Consider the following 16,473-nt stretch of genomic DNA (forward strand, 5'->3'; position numbering starts at 1 on the left):
AAGAAGATCTCAGCTTGTCATCCTCTGCTCAATGGGGATGAACTATTTTCGTAGAGGGTATTATTGAAGACAAATAAAAAGTAGAAGTGATTATTATATATATCTGTATATACAGAATCTTGGCTTATTGAATAGAGAATCTAAAGGAATCAACCAAAGAATTCCATCGATCCTCACCAAAAAAGAAGTATTTGTCATGGTTTTTTTGGATCTTGGAATTTGTGGTTTTGATACTAGCTAGTGTGAAATTAATAGAAGATGTTTAGATAAACTAATCTGTAGCAGAGTACTACTGAACATAACTGTAATTAAGAAGCTTGGAGAGGAATCAACCAAATAATTAAATTAATGCCCTAATTTCAAAACGTTTTAAATTTGGTTTGTCGGTTATATAACGTTGAGAAAACTCAACTCTTAATAGTCTTCCCATCCGATATAAGAAACCCAACCTTTCGCCTTCTAACCCTAGTTTACTGTTTTCTTCAGAGTCACTCCGTTGAAACGAAACGAAACTTGTCGATGGACAGAAACATCCCAATGGACGGGAAATTCGCTGCAGTTGGTAAGACAAGCGTGTTCTGGGACGTGGAGGATTTCCCAATCCCAAAGGGTCTCGATCCTTTCTCGATCAAATCAGCTCTTGCGAACATCGGTTACTATTGGTGAGGTGTCCTCAAATATGGGCTTATGTTGTTGATAAGAAAACGTTCACTGATGATGATAACTAAGTAAAGGTTAACTCCTTTACTGAATCACCACTCTTCTTTTTTTTTATTTTTACTTATATATGTCTGATCTAATCTATGTTTCCGTTTGATATATGTAGTTCCAGGGGATAAATATGCAAGACTTAGTGGGATGTTATTGGACCAGTGTGATAGGGGGCCAAATTTGGTGGTAATCTCAAAAAACATCAAAGAAGAAACCGACTTCATCCGTATTCTTGAAGCTTTGAGAGATATGTGTTTCAATGTTTTCTTAGCACAACCAGGAGTGATTGCAGACTACACAATAACCTTTTTATGAATATTTTTTGGTGGTCTTGATCTAATTACAGCTTGATGAATGAGTTGATTTCGTGAAAGAAACAAGTAGGTAAGGTGCACCAAATGTGAGCCTTTTCTAATTTTCCCCACTCTGTTTCTTCCTTGCAAAACCAGGTTTCAAAAGATCCTACTTGGTGTTCTTGATGGAAAGACTGGTGTAACAATGCTTCCACAAGCTAGAGGATCCAATCGAGAACCGTGACGAGGCCTTTTTTTTGTAAGCAATATTCGCCTGTGGCCTAAACCAGGTTCCCGGATGCTCTTCCATAGATCTATTCCTCCAAGGCTCCAACACAAACTGCTTTGAATCTATGTCAAACCACTGCAGTTGATTCCTTCAGACAGAGTACCTTGTCATGCTCTGCTAAATGCGGGTGCAAATTTCTTCTTTAAGTGTTTGTAATAAAGTGACTAAAGACATATGAAAACTAGTAATGCTTATTACATATATATCTCAAGGCTAATCTCTGTATACAGAATCTTTATTTCATGGAATAGAGAACATAAACAATCAACATAGAGCTTATAAGAAGAAGATCTCTGAGCAATTCAAAAAGCTTAAAGCTTAGAGATGGGAGAATGGTAAAAAGTAGCACGAGATAGGTAAGTGACTTTCATAGTCTCCTTGATCTTGAACTCAACATTCACCACAGACAGATTCCTCCCAGTCCTCACCACCGACGCCTCCACAACCAATTCAGACTGCAAAAATCTCTCACATCACACAAATTAAACTTCTTCTCTTGATTCGAAGATCCAAAAAAATCTTAAAAGAATGAATGAATAAGCTTACCGAGATAGGAGCAGAAGAGAGATAAGACGTACTCAATTCACCAAGGAAGAGATGTTTATCTTCACAGACAACAGTTTTCACACAAGCCATAGCTACTCTCTCTGCAATTGATGCTACTGCTCCTCCATGTAACCCATTAAAGAAATTCTAATCATTCACAACAAAACAGAGAAAGATCGAAACTTTAATATTCACAAGAAACAGAAAAAGATCGAAAACTTTACGAAACCCATTTGATTCAATTGAAAAAAAAAAAACAGAGAGATTACGGATAAGGAAGGTGTGACGATGACGGAGCAAGAGACACGACCGCGTGAGATGGAGAGAGCTTTGGTGTTGCTTTGAAATAAGATTGAGAAAGAGTCGGATTCGGTGAAATCGTTGACAGATGAGTCAGGAGCGATAGCTTTGAAGAAATCAGCAACCATCAATACACTATTTGGATCGATCTCTTTGGATGCCGTCGTCGCCTCTGATGACACCGGAGGAGTTGGCATCGTCGTGTCTGTGGTTCCGGTCCCAGTTTCTCGGAATTTTTCCCACTTCATTTTTTTCTTTTTTTTTTAACCTTTTATCTGATTTTTTCCAAATTGATTATTATTATTATTTTTTTGCTCTTTTGTAATCAAACTTTTTCCTATTTTTAGAAAGTTATTACCAGTAAGAAAAATTGAAGCTTATGTGTATAAAATTACAGCCACATTTTATTCTTTTTTGGTGACCGATTTATTAGTTTCTCATTATCTTTTTTTTTTAAATGAATTAAAAATAAAAATATTCAACTGGATTTACGATCAATTGGTGAAAAGAAAGTTAAAAAAAAAAAAATGAGCATATGGCTTGTAAATAATACACATTTATGATATATCCAACTTATATTATTTATTATATTTATATATCAATAGAAAAATATTTTGCTATAAAAATGAAGAAAGAAAAAAATACAAAAATAAAAAATAAAAAACCAGCCCCTGACTTTAGTTTTGTTAGGCCGAGGCCCAAATATGAAAAGGGACGAGCTAAGTACAAGTCTAGTGACTACTAAGACAAAAGAACATAGTCGAATCCGAGAGTAGAGATTTAACGCTAATTAGTATTAACTATTAAACCCGTATTAGGATGCTCTCGAAACCTGTTGTTAAACAGATGAGTTAAATGTTTTAATAAGATTGACATTTGTGTAAAAAAAACACTCCGACTTCTCCCGGTGACCATTCTTATAAAGAGGCATTCAGCAAGAAAAATGACCACGATTAAAAGAGCGATTAAAAGAGCAACACATAGGCAAACTTGCAGATAATCCAACTTCTTCTTGGAATTAATCATATAAAAGAGGCATCCCGCAAGAAGAATGTACACGATTAAAAGAACAACCCATAGGCAAACTTGCAGATACTTTGGCTTCTCTTTTTGACCATTCATATAAAAGAGGTATCCTGCAAGAAGAATAACCACAATTAAAAGAGCAACCCATATGCAAACTTGCAGATACTCCAACTTCTTCTGGTAAACAATCATATGAAAGAGGCATCCCACAAGAAGAATGACCATGATTACAAAAGCAACCCATAGGCAAACTTGCAGCAGATACATTCTTCTTTACTTATTTTCAAAGATCCTATTCCTATGCCTTAGTTTTTTTCTTTCTAATGTCAAAGAATTCGAGAAGTTAATAAGACTATCTATATAGATGCGGACTGGGAGAATCATATCATAGAATATAAATAAAAGGTGAATATTTGAGATTAAGGAAGTTTTACTTTCTATGGAATATGGAAACATACTTTATTTACGGTGGTTAAAGGATGTGGTCTCATGAATGCCATTTTTAAAACTTAAACGTAGATGTATACATGGTATATGTATTTTATGTTATATACAATATCATATTATCTTTACATTTTTTAAAAATTATGTCTCTTTTTCTATATAACTAGATTTTAACTCGCGTACACCGCGTGCATATAATTTTATTATTATTTATATTTTATATTATATTTGTTTGTTAAAAATTGAATATTTTGAGAATAATTAAATTTTCCAACCGTTTGTGCGGCTAAATATTTATATCATTTTTTTTACCCGTAATATATTCCATAACCATTTGTTTGTTATATATAGTTTGTTTTGTTTAGTGTGTGAGATTCTATTTTAATTTTTAATTATTATAAAAATAAATAAATGATCTAAATATATAGTAAGTCATTTATACGCTATGATTAAGTCATATTTTTCTAATAATTTAATTATTTTACACACTTTTAGTCAAATCAACTTAATTTTTTTTCACGGGATAAAAAAATTTTTATATGTCAAATATTTTAATATTAATAGTGTTGACAAATAATAAAATGAGTATTTAATCCGTGTTATCACAAATTTAATAATATTTTATTAATTCCGACATGTCCTCTTTATAATTCAGGTGACTGCTTGTATATTTCTCAAACTCCTTAGCTCAAAGCTTCATCTGACAAGGGAATTCACCGGTGAACATTACTAAACAATGAAGATTCTGTTGACATATTCCTAAACAATGAAGTGTTTTGACTGTACAGAAAATTTAATTAATATTTGGGATTTTTAATTGCATTTCATATAATTTTATAGTAAATATATTTAATTGATACTTAAAAAATAATTTTGCAATTTGATTATTAAATGTTTTAGGTAAATTTTGAATATCATAGTAAATTTTTATGATTTGAATAAATAAAGTGTATTATTGACATTTAGGAAATTTGTTTGTTATATATGTATTTTTAATAAGAATTTCAAAAATACATTTTTTTCAATACCAGTATTAGAAATACCATTTTAAAAAATTTTATTTAAAACAATTTCTCAGAAAATTCTCATAATTTTATGATTATGAAATAATCTAAAATAAATTAACATATGTAATACAACAACCCGCGCATATGCGCGGGATATTACCTAGTTAGTATTAACTATTAAGCCCGTACCAGGATGCTCTCGAAACATGTGGTTAAACTTATGAGTTAAATGTTTTAATGCGATTGACATTTGTGTAAAAAACACTCTGACTTCTCCCGGTGACCATTCATATAAAGAGGCATCCCGCAAGAAAAATGACCACGATTAAAAGAGCGATTAAAAGAGCAACACAGAGGCAAATTTGCAGATAATCCAACTTCTCATGGTGATCAATCATATAAAAAAGGCATCCTGCAAGAAGAATGACCACGATTAAAAGAACAACCCATATGCAAACTTGCAGATACTCCAACTTTTTCTGGTAAACAATCATATGAAAGAAGCCTCCCGCAAGAAGAATGACCATGATTAAAAAAGCAACCCATAGGCAAACTTGCAGCAGATACATTCTTCTTTTTTTATTTTCAAAGATCCTATTCCTATGCCTTAGTTTTTTTTCTTTCTAATGTCAAAGAATTCGAGAAGTTAATAAGAATATATATATAGATGCGGACTGGGAGAATCATATCATAGAATATAAATAAAAGGTGAATATTTGAGATTAAGGAAGTTTTACTTTCTATGGAATATGGAAACATACTTTGTTTACGGTGGTCAGAGGATGTGGTCTCATGAATGCCATTTTTAAAACTTAAACGTAGATGTATACATGGTATATGTATTTTATGTATACAATATCATATTATTTTTACATTTTTTAAAAATTATATCTCTTTTTCTATATAACTAGAGGAAGCAAGAAGGTGTGAAAAACGACATGTAGCAGACACAATCTCTCCTAAGTTCTGGCTTCATACATACATGTCTCGATGGAGAAGAGCACCGTTGACTTCAGCTCTGAGTACAAGGAACTCTAATCACGGGCCTGAAATTACTGAGAAATTGCGTGAGAGAGGGAAAAATAAAAACATGTAAGATAGAAAGCAGAGAAAAAACATCAAACCTTAGCCTTTGAGTTTGGCTCTGCAAGCAGCTTCTTTCCTAAGGAAGCAACAAAGGGGAAAAAAAAAACAAAAATATCAGTCTCCTTCTGATCTAAATCGTAACAATGAACCAAAAAAAAAAAAAAAAGACTTTTAAGCAAATTTTAACTCAATTTGTGTGTGGATTGGAGACAGAAAGTTTTACCTTTTGGAGGACATGTAACATCTCCAACTGGTTTTGGCATGATCCACAAGGCCTGAAAAGTAAAACCATATGTAACAAGACAAGACGTCAAATAATGAAACGAGTAAGCAATGAAAGAAGCAAATTTGAGTATCGGGAATTATACTTACAGGAGGGCATAATGAGTGTCTTGTCCACGGTTCTGAGATTAATTTTACCAAATGTGTACCCACCCAAATGTGTCACAGCACAACTGTGCAAAGGCTATTAGGCTTGGATCCGATGAGAAAGTGCTGACCAAGTGATTGACACTATCAGAATCCAGTTCTCTATGACTATTAGCAAGCATATTAGAATCCCCCAGAGTTCTTAAACCAACACCTGCATCACCAAAAGCATACAAACCTGAATCAGAAACAGTGTTTTTATGACTGTAAATTAATCTATCTGAGCCGAGACTAGAGTATATGATGGAGTATACAACCTTATGTATTGCTCGTGAAAGCAGTGACTGACACCCAGCTGGATCATCAACATACGAACAAGCTCCTACCTTCCTTTTGACATATGTAAGTTATGACACCAGAATTGAAGGGATCACTCTTGTCCCCAAAGCTCCACCAATTTTTCTCTGTGTGTTACATTGGTCAAAATTAAAATGTCTTAAGACCATCTAGACAAAATAAGCAAGGAAGAAATGGAATACAAGCAAATGCATCATCAACCACCTTTTGGGACTAGCTCAATATATCGGGGACTACAGACACAAATTCTCTTTAGCTGCAGGATACAAATACATTTTCAGGTGAAAGGTGGGCAAAACAAGCAGATATAACCGGTGAGGAGGTTATCATGAAACAAAAATTAAACTAGAACTGAGCCACGCTGGTATATGACCCTAGTTTTCTGATGTTCAACTTGCAGTTGCCACAAATTTGCTTCTCCCAGAAAAACTCAAAACGATTTACATAATAGCACGCATGAAAAACTCAAACGATTATGAAAAACACAACATACTTATGTGAGGCTCATATAACACAACAAAATTAGCAAAAGCCTTACCTGCCACCAACGAAAGGAACACCATGCTTTTAGTTGGAAGGAGGCTCTCCTAGTAAAACATGTATGAAATCTGTTACGAAGAATCTTTCAAAGGATCCACCTAAAGCATATAACACTAGTTGGTTCAGTGCACCTGTGAGCAGAAATTGGTTATGTACTTGTGTATAAAATAAGAAAAAAGTAGCTTACTCAGGGGATTTCTGCGACCACCGGCTAAAGTATCCTTGTTAAAGGGAGGAAGCTGCTGCAACGTTGTGGTAGCTTGACCCAATGCGCCTATTAGCTATCTGAAATTTTTTTGCCACTGTGAGAAAGCTCTTATGGGGTTCCATGTGAGTACATAAACAAACTTTGAAAAGTGTTTAGTCTGTTACCAAATGGAGAAGTCTGATATTATATTTGTTGTCACCTTTGCGTTGGCATCCTGAATCAATATCTCCATTCTCTATAGATTCGCCAATGTTGAAGGAAACCTCCTGCAACAATACAATCATATAGCAAAACACTTAAAAGCTTTGAATATATTGATGAGAAAATGATAAGTAGGCAAGCAGCGAGTAAACCACCACCACCCAAAATTCCATCTACCTTCGACACACAGAGACCTGAAAAGCTAGGAACCAGTTAAAGACAAAATAATATAGTGTCTTAAAACCAACGCAAAAATCAAAACCAAAATATTTAAAAAAGCGCCTACCTGGTTGTCTGGGTGTTGGGGTTAAGCCGCTTTAGACAGTAATCCTCTCATTCACAAAGGAGTGCAGGTTCATTAGTTTCAGATGGAGATTGGAGACAAAAGAGGTTTCACCTATTGGAGGACATGTGACATCTCCAACTGGTTTTGGGATGATCCACAGGGCCTGAAAGAAACATGGTAAAACCATCTGTAACTAGACGTACGTTAAAAAATCAAAACGAGTAGTGAAAGAAGATGACATTCACGTATCGGGAATTTTACTTACAGGGGATAACTGTTGTCCGCTGTTTTATGATAACTTTCCAGAAGCTGCATATTCAACAACTCCATATCTGAATAAGGATTACTTGTTAAGGATTAACTTGAAACAGGTAAAAAAAAACCAGGCAGAGAAAAGGATAGATTTTAAGATCACTTACAGAGATCAAAGAAAAAGGATACTAATTTCCATACCATCGTTGTTGTTGAAGCGTCATATAGTGCATCATTCCGGATTCTATAGAGAAAGTGAACCATCTAGAGAAGCAACAAAGAAAAAAAAACAAAATTTCAGTCTCCTTCCGATCTAAATAGTAACAATGACCAAAAAAAACAAACTATAAGCAGATTATAACTCACTTTGTGTGTGGAGATTGGAGACAGAAAGTTTCACCTTTTGACATGTGACATCCCCAACTGGTTTTTCCACAGGGCCTGAATGAAACATGGTACGTACAATTGTAACAAGACGTTGAAAAATCAAACGAGTAGTTGAAAGAAGATGACACTCAAGTATCAGGATTATACTTACAGGGCATAAGTGAGTTGTCCACGGTTTCATGAAAAACTTTCCAGAAGCTGCATCATATTCAATAACCTCCACATCTGAATAAGGATTAACTTCAAACATGTAAAAAAAAGACAGTAAAGAAAAGGAATTTATGATCACTTACAGAGATCAAGAAAATGATACTAATTCCATTCCATCGTTGTTGTTGCTGCGTCATATGTAGTGTGCATCATCCCCAATTATGTGAAGGAAGTGAACCATCTAGAGAAGCAACAAAAAAACAAAACGAAATATCAGTTTCTTTCCGATCTAACAATGAAAAAAAAAAACAAACTTTTAAGCAAAATTTAACTCACTATGTTGTCTGTCGACCGGAACTTGAAGCGAACGAAGAAAAGGAAGGTCGTCGTGTTGAGTCGGGGGGACTGTCAAAGACCATCATCCATCAATAGAATCATCAGATTGCCAATGAACGAATCGTCGTTGGAATAGTAAAAACATGTTTCACAGAAACAAAATAAGACACCAATCAATCAATAGTAAACACATGTTTCACAGAAACAAAATAAGACACCAATCAATCAAAAATACAAACTTTTTAAAAATCAAATCAAAGGGATTCATAGATTTAAAAGAAGAAGATACCTCTGATTTGTATTTTGACCCTAGTCATTGTGAACAGCAGCTCGTGTCCAGAAGCATCGTTTAGTGGAATCGAGGAGAAGAGAAGAGGCGAGTTCGAGAGTAGGAGTCGACGAGAGACGATCCTGAACGGATTCATCACCGGAGAGCTTTATAGACGATCCTCCAACATAACTCATAAAAATGAATCATGAGTCCTTGTACTTGCATTCTTTTCGTCTTGAGGTGGAAGGAAAGGATCTCTGACACTGAGTCCTTATAATACATACAAATTGTCAGGATCGGGTCAAAGCAGCGGAAGATGGCACCCATTATCAGCATTTTCCCCAGCTTGGGATCAACGGGGATAATCAATGAGCTTCCCTAGTTACAACAGGTCAAAAAGAAAGCACGCAGGAAAGTCAGTCATGACTCAGTCATGATACATGTAGTTATAAGAAAATGTTGGAACATATTTTTTCAGCACTTAGATAGAACACAAACCAAGATCCGTTAGATTTTCCTTCTCAACCAGTGCTCCGATCATTTTCAGGAATCCAATATAGCATTTTGAACCTGTCTCAAGACAATTATAGTTATTAGGACTAGTGTCAAGACAATTAGAATCAAATTACCTGTGATAAGCTCAGTATTTGCATTGTTCCAGCTTGAATATGAAACCATCACTATGGAAACACCTTTGTAAACTGCATCAGCATAAGCAGACATGCGAACACTAAGAAGACCATGTAAAGAAGTCACCGCGTTATTCTCATTTTTTCCTCGGGGTTGTCCCACCATCTCCCATGTAATGCTTGGCACATACTGCAATTTTATCCCTGACAAAATAACACAGCATTGAAGGAAGAACATACTTATGTAAAGCTCATATAACACAACCAATTTAGCAAAAGCCTTACCTGCCACCAACAAATGGAACGCCATGCTTATAGTTGGAAGGAGGCTCTCTTTGTGAACCAAGTATGACGTCTGTCATGTCTTCCACAAATTTGTGATCCTCGCTGTAGCTCTCATAACACCTACCCCCATCTGGGATCTCTACAAACCTACAAAAAGCGAGTGAGAACCAACTTTAACAAATGTCCAAAGTACCAAAGATATTTATAACACTTTGGCAGAAGGTGTGAACTTATAAGATCCAGCTTACAGAAACTTAACTGGGATGCAAGGAGCAAATGTGTATGGAATTCCAGTGGCTCTGACTTCGACTACAGTAGCTGCTCCAATCCTCTTAACCAGATTACGAATCCTGTGAAACTAAAAACTATCAGGTATAGATCGCGTTCATAAAAATAGAGACGGGAAACATGCACTACCAAATAAACGTTTTAGGTTATACTTGCCTGGTGGCTCCAAGACCAACATTGTGAGGAAAGATAGTAGGGTTATAGACATTGTTATGCCCGTGAACGGCAGATTAGTAAACCGTGGAATTAGCAGATTACCCTTCTAATTAATTAGCTTACTCGGGGGATTTCTAAGACCGCTGGCTAAAGTATAAGAGCAGGAAGCTGCTACAACATTGAGGCAGCTTGACCCAATGCGCCCATTAGCTGTTCAGAAACTGATTCTTCAATGACGGTTGGGGATTACACCAAACCCTCAACATATTCTTCTTTCAATCTAAGAGGTCTCCTGACAGTCAATTTCGATGACATAAAGATTTTACTTTCTATCCTGCATTTTTTTGCCACGGTGAGAAACTTCTTATGTATATCAATGTGATGACGTACACAAATTTTGAAAAAGAGTTTTAGTATGTTACCAAAATTAGCAGACTGATATTTGCTGTCGCCTTTGCGTTAGCATCCTGAATCTAAATCTCCATTCTCTATAGATTCGCCAAATGTTGAAGGAAGCCTCGTGTAACAATACAATCTGCAGATAACAAAACACATAAAAACTTTAATATACTTGTGAGATTAAAAATGAGAAAATGACAAGTAGGAAAGTGTTTACCAAAATATAAACCAGCACCCAAACTTCCATCTACTTTCGACACATAGAGACCTGGAAAGCTATAGTAGGAACCAATGGAGCTGAAACAGAAACGTGATGCATATAAAATCGGAACTGAGAAATATATAGTACTTTAACTCGTACACTTCAATTTGGCCATACTGCAAAAGCGGTTCAAACAATTGAAGATCACTGTAAGTTGAGAATGAACAAATATTTGAATCACTTACAGAGATCAAGAAAAAGAATATTAAGTTTCCATTTCATCGTTGTTGTTGCTGCGTCATATAGTGCATCATCCCCGATTCTGTGAAGAAAGTGAACCATCAAGAGAAGCAAGAAAAGAAAAAACCGAAATATCAGTCTCCTCCGATCCAAATCGTAACAATGACCACACAAAAAAAAAGAACCAAACTTTAAGCAGATTTAACTCACTCTGTCTGTGGAGACAAAAGAGGTTTCACCTTTTGGAGGACATGTAACATTTCCAACTGGTTTTTGGGATGATCCACAGGGAGGCCTGAAAGAAACATGGTAAAACCATATGTAACAAAACTTTAGAAAAATAATCAAACGAGCAGTGAGAGAAGATGCAATTCAAGTATCGGGAATTATACTTACAGGGGATAGGTGTGTTTGTCCACGGTTCTGTGATAACGTTACACACGCTGGTTGTCAATAATTTTACATCAGAATTAAGGAATAACTTCAAACAAGTTAAAAGAAAAATGACAGTAAAGAAAAGGAATTTGAGATCAGTTACTTACAGAGATTAAGAAAAAGGATATTAATCTTCCATTCCATCGTTGTTGTTGCTGCGTCATATAGTGTGCATCACCCCCTCATTCTGTAACAATACAACCTGCAGATAACAAACACACATAAAACTTTGAATATACTGGTGAGATCAAAGATGAGAAAATGACAAGTAGGTAAATGTTTACAATATAATCCGGCAGTGAGTAAACCACCACCCAAAATTCCATTTACATTTGACACACAGAGACCTGGAAAGATATAGTAGGAACCAGTTGAGCTGAACGTGATCCATATAAAATCAGGAACTGAGAAAATAGATAGTCTTTTCACTATGGAGACTGGAGACAAAAAGTTTCACCTTTTGGAGGACAAACGTAACATCTCCAACTGGTTTTGAGATGATCCACAGGTGCTGAAAGAAACATGGTATAAGCATATGTAACAAGACATTAAAAAATCAAACGAGTAGTGAAAGAAGATGCAAATCAAGTATAGGGAATTACTTACAGGGCATAAGTTTTTTCCACGGTTCTATGATAAACTTTCCTAAAGCTGCATCATATTCAATTACTCCACATCTGTATAAAGGATTATTGGTTGAGCATCTGATACAGTTAGACAACAAAGCTAAATAACTCTAGTAAATTTAGGATCTGATATATTAACCTTTTGGACTGCAACTGACTGGTTTTGAGATGATCCACAGGGCCAGAAAGAAACATGGTAACACCATATGTAAGAAGACGTTAAAAAAAATCAAACGACTAGTGAAAGAAGATGTAATTCAAGTATTAAGAATTACTTACAGGGCATAAGTGTTGTCCACGGTTCTATGATAATCTTTCTAGAAGCTACATCATATTCAATAACTCCACGTCCGATTTTGAGCTCCAATCTGCTACGAAAACAAGTTGGCCATGCTGCAGCAATTCAAACAATGATCACTGTAAGGGAGAATCAAGTTAGGATCTGATACAGTAAGACAATAAAGCTAAATAATTCAGTACGTTTACCTTTTGGCACGATTTAGCTAACACGAGAGTTGGTAGCCATCCAGGCTCCACACATACCTTCAAGAAACATTCCAGCCTATAAAAGAAAAAAATGGATTTCATATCAGAAAGACGAAAAAACAAGACAAGGGAGTAGAAACCAAAATGTTGCAGCAAAACATTAGTTGTCAATCATACCTTCAAATGTTGCCATGGAGAAGATGATGGGAGCCAAAGAATCAGAAGAAGTGAAGTGAAGTGAAGTGAGATCAAATATTATCAAATACCAACTTCTTCTAAGAGAAAGTAACACAAGGTGTTCTGCAGGAACCCTTCTTTGCTAACTCAAAGGAAGTACCACCTGCAAAATGGGATGCGTTACAAATTCAGCATATTAAACTACAAGTATAAATTGTGCCTCATGGTTTTGGTAAACCAAGGGAGGCAATGTTACCTCTCGTTGTGGTCGATTGTCATCCTAATCTGGCCGGTAATTGGGTAGAGGAAACCTCGCTTGCGACAACCACTTCCCATAAATCTCACTGTTAAGTTAGAACCAAAAACACAATGAAACAAGAAATCAGGTTAGCACATACTGCAAGATACGAAATTGGTATTGAAAAACATAAAGGTCTAGTTTCTATACCTGTACAGTCCCATTCTCTTGGCAAGATTTGAAATTTGCTCATAATCCCATCGATCCCTTTTGTCTCTGGAAACAATTTCTTGTTGACTATCATTGGCCAACAGAACGCCTAACTTCCACTTCCACTCATCAACAATGGCCACGAAAGATGCAGCCTATAAAAAGTTCACGCAATGTATCAAATCATTTCCCAAGTAAAAAGTGGATCAAATAGAATGAACAAAAATAAATGAAGTATACTTGATAAGAGCAGGAAGCTGCTGCAACGTTGTGGACCATCTAGAGAAGCAACAAAGGTAAAAAAACAAAAATATCAGTCTCCTTCTGATCTAAATCGTAACAATGACCCAAAAAAAAAAAAAATTAAGCTGATTTTAACTCAATCTGTGTGTGGAGATTGGAGACAAAAAATTTTTACCTTTTGGAGGACATGTGACATCTCCAACTAGTTTTGGGATGATCCACGGTGCCTGAAAGAAACAAGGCATAATTGTTGTTCACTGTAAAACTAAATGTAACAAGACGTTAAAAGATGCCATTCAAGTATCGGGAATTACCTACAAGGCATTATAACTATCTGCACGCAGCCTCCTTCCTCGAATCCACTAGCCATCACAATTTCAAGCTCATCATCATGTACAATCTGCAACATAGTAGTGATGAGCCACACTTCAGTCAACAGAAGAAACATCTGGGCTATTCACTTGGGTCCATCTGATATATGTATCCTCCATGGCCAACAACACTCTTTGGTTTCACCAAACTCCATAGCTCTCGTCTCAGCTACACAACACAGAACATCACAAAGAAGACAAATAAAAAAACAATATGACAAAACCACTCAACAGAGATCAAAACGAAAAAAAATAAGAAGCAAGGTTGGAAGGCAAACCGTGGAGGAGAAAGATAGAAGCTGGATTGCGGGTAGAGGAAGCAAGAAGGTGTGAAAAACGACATGTAGCAGACACAATCTCTCCTAAGTTCTGGCTTCATACATACATGTCTCGATGGAGAAGAGCACCGTTGACTTCAGCTCTGAGTACAAGGAACTATAATCACGGGCCTGAAATTGCTGAGAAATTGCGTGAGAGAGGGAAAATTAAAAACATGTAAAATAGAAAGCAGAGAAAAAACATCAAACCTTAGCCTTTGAGTTTGGCTCTGCAAGCAGCTTCTTTCCTGAGTCCACCAGTAAACAGAACAAACATCAGCTGTGGGCCCTTCACTTGGCTCCTTGTGTTATGTATCTTCCATGGCCAACACAACACGCACCTACCAGAAAGAGACATGTCAAAACATATGGAACATTGTCGGATCCATAAGAAAAAGAAAACATATGAAGATTTAGAGTCAGAGAAACAGACCTGATTATTTTTAATGTAGCAACTATCATATAGTGGAGGTAAATCATCTTTCTTGGCCAAAAGATCAGCGGCAACTTTAAATTGCTTCAAGGCATGAATCTCATCAAACATCCGTGAAAACATAATATCACCTAAATAAATCCATGGCCAAAAAAAACAGAAAAAAATATGAGAATTTGCAAACTAGAAGAAGAAGAAGAAGAAGAAGGATGGAAAGATATAGAGAGGGTGAGATTAGAGAGTACCAAGTCTAATTGTTTAGGAAAAGGTCTTCTAGGGCTTTAAGACCTGGTTTACCAAAGCGTAGCTCAGATACTTCTCGAGCAGCCATCACAACTTCACTAGCTCATCATGTACAACCTGCAACATAGCCATGATAAGCCACACTTCAGTCAAGATAAATGTTTCCAAGCCAATTACCAAAAAGAGCCAGAGAAAAAAAATGGAACCTTGGCCACTGAGTTTGATATGCTGCTAGCAGCCTCCTCGAATCCACCGCTCTATGATAAATTTCCAGAAGCAAATTTAAGTATCGGGAATTATACTTACAGGAGGGCATAATGAGTGGTCTTGTCCACGGTTCTGAGATTAATTTTACCACACACACAAGCTGCATCATATTCAAAAAACATCTACATCTGAATAAAGGTTTAACTTCAAACAGGTTAAGAAAAAGAAAAAAGACAGTGAAGAAAAGGAATGTGAGATCACTTACTTAACAGAGATTAAGAAAAAAAGGATATAAAAATTTTACATTCCATCGTTGTTGTTGCTGCGTCCTGCATATAGTGTGCATCTTTTACTCCTCCCCTAATTCTGTGAAGAAAGCAATAAAACCAAATCTTTCTTAGCTTCATCAAAGCAATTAAAATCGTAACAATGAAAAGAAAGAAAAAACTTTAAACCGATTTTGAACTCACTCTGTTGTGTGTGGTGGGGCGAAGAACTTGAAGCTCGGGGACGAAGACCGTGTTGAATGAGTCGAAACATTCCAATACAACCTATAAAAGAAAAAAAAAACACATGGTTAGTTAATTGAAAATATCCTTTTAAGTATATATCAAAGTTTGAAACTTTCATTGGAATAGTGAGTGAACAATGTTTCATTAGTTTTAGATGGAGAGACAAAAAAAAAGGTTTCACCTTTAGGAGGACCGTGTTGAATGAGTCGAACGGGGGACTGTCAAAAAGACTATCAACCATCATCAGATTCAGATAGCCAATGAAAGAATGAATCTTCGTTAGTTTTAAGTTTAGTAGAAACCAATCAATCAAAAAAAAAAAATACAAACTTTCGAATCAAAACCCTAACTCAATCAAATCAAATACAAAAATCGAATTCAGAAGAAGGAGAAAACAAGAAATACCTCTGATTTGTTCAATACCCTAACCTAGTTAGTCGCCGCCGTAACTCAATCAAATCAAACCCTAACTCTTCTCTCTTTTTTTTTTTTTTTTTTCTCTTTCGCCACCTGAAAGACGAGTCTCTCTCTCTCTTTGTGTCAAGAGAAGAGACCTCTGTGCTTTATAGAGAGCGATGAGAACCCCAACGGTTATTAATAAAAACCAAATCCTATTTTTCTATTACAGCCGTTAGATTGTAATTGTCTTTTAGATCCAACGGTGGATAGACCATTAAAGTAGGTTATTAAAAAAAAAGGAAATCTTTGTCAACAAAT

General features: G+C 35.8%; 2 protein-coding genes and 1 long non-coding RNA gene across 52 annotated transcripts; 1 reads left to right on the top strand and 2 right to left on the bottom strand.

Moving 5' to 3' along the window:
- The first annotated feature begins 260 nt into the window (after positions 1-260).
- On the top strand, positions 261-1,561 carry LOC104788406 (uncharacterized). Its single transcript, XR_768257.3, has 2 exons — positions 261-734; positions 827-1,561. It is a non-coding gene; the product is annotated as an uncharacterized LOC104788406 (long non-coding RNA).
- LOC104788405 (uncharacterized) lies at positions 1,467-2,454 on the bottom strand. Its single transcript, XM_010514152.2, has 3 exons — positions 2,109-2,454; positions 1,840-1,986; positions 1,467-1,748 (listed from the first exon to the last, which is right to left on the bottom strand). Exons 1-3 carry the CDS (start codon positions 2,385-2,387, stop codon positions 1,605-1,607), a joined length of 570 nt encoding a protein of 189 aa, XP_010512454.1. The 5' UTR covers positions 2,388-2,454; the 3' UTR covers positions 1,467-1,604.
- A 2,947-nt stretch (positions 2,455-5,401) lies between these two features.
- On the bottom strand, positions 5,402-16,323 carry LOC104788409 (DExH-box ATP-dependent RNA helicase DExH3-like). 50 transcript variants are annotated; one of them, XM_087452132.1, is made up of 50 exons: positions 16,162-16,323; positions 15,938-15,986; positions 15,715-15,795; positions 15,510-15,610; positions 15,244-15,404; positions 15,040-15,154; positions 14,795-14,925; positions 14,572-14,702; positions 14,323-14,493; positions 13,988-14,213; positions 13,849-13,900; positions 13,671-13,709; positions 13,431-13,585; positions 13,239-13,326; positions 12,983-13,145; positions 12,806-12,881; positions 12,599-12,712; positions 12,459-12,476; positions 12,300-12,370; positions 12,151-12,204; positions 11,978-12,040; positions 11,801-11,895; positions 11,655-11,701; positions 11,498-11,553; positions 11,264-11,340; positions 11,034-11,113; positions 10,840-10,952; positions 10,418-10,751; positions 10,233-10,323; positions 9,974-10,120; positions 9,752-9,892; positions 9,558-9,629; positions 9,078-9,437; positions 8,789-8,857; positions 8,596-8,693; positions 8,454-8,500; positions 8,282-8,356; positions 8,105-8,179; positions 7,929-7,995; positions 7,664-7,826; positions 7,555-7,579; positions 7,341-7,442; positions 7,156-7,253; positions 6,967-7,066; positions 6,633-6,684; positions 6,389-6,535; positions 6,075-6,285; positions 5,926-5,977; positions 5,741-5,778; positions 5,402-5,662 (listed from the first exon to the last, which is right to left on the bottom strand). In XM_087452132.1, the coding sequence occupies exons 11-14, from the start codon at positions 13,867-13,869 to the stop codon at positions 13,263-13,265; spliced, it is 279 nt and encodes a 92-aa protein (XP_087308258.1). In that variant the 5' UTR covers positions 13,870-13,900; positions 13,988-14,213; positions 14,323-14,493; positions 14,572-14,702; positions 14,795-14,925; positions 15,040-15,154; positions 15,244-15,404; positions 15,510-15,610; positions 15,715-15,795; positions 15,938-15,986; positions 16,162-16,323; the 3' UTR covers positions 5,402-5,662; positions 5,741-5,778; positions 5,926-5,977; positions 6,075-6,285; positions 6,389-6,535; positions 6,633-6,684; positions 6,967-7,066; positions 7,156-7,253; positions 7,341-7,442; positions 7,555-7,579; positions 7,664-7,826; positions 7,929-7,995; positions 8,105-8,179; positions 8,282-8,356; positions 8,454-8,500; positions 8,596-8,693; positions 8,789-8,857; positions 9,078-9,437; positions 9,558-9,629; positions 9,752-9,892; positions 9,974-10,120; positions 10,233-10,323; positions 10,418-10,751; positions 10,840-10,952; positions 11,034-11,113; positions 11,264-11,340; positions 11,498-11,553; positions 11,655-11,701; positions 11,801-11,895; positions 11,978-12,040; positions 12,151-12,204; positions 12,300-12,370; positions 12,459-12,476; positions 12,599-12,712; positions 12,806-12,881; positions 12,983-13,145; positions 13,239-13,262. The 50 variants fall into 50 exon arrangements, with proteins under 50 accessions (XP_087308258.1, XP_087308301.1, XP_087308286.1 ...); XM_087452175.1 differs by having other exon boundaries at positions 7,555-7,571; positions 7,929-7,972; positions 8,117-8,179; positions 8,316-8,356; positions 11,469-11,553; XM_087452160.1 differs by having other exon boundaries at positions 8,083-8,179; positions 8,316-8,356; positions 11,469-11,553.
- Positions 16,324-16,473: the final 150 nt, after the last annotated feature.

This window comes from Camelina sativa, chromosome 5 (genome assembly GCF_030686135.1).
Source record: "Camelina sativa cultivar CO46 ecotype springtype chromosome 5, ASM3068613v1".
NCBI lineage: Eukaryota > Viridiplantae > Streptophyta > Magnoliopsida > Brassicales > Brassicaceae > Camelina > Camelina sativa.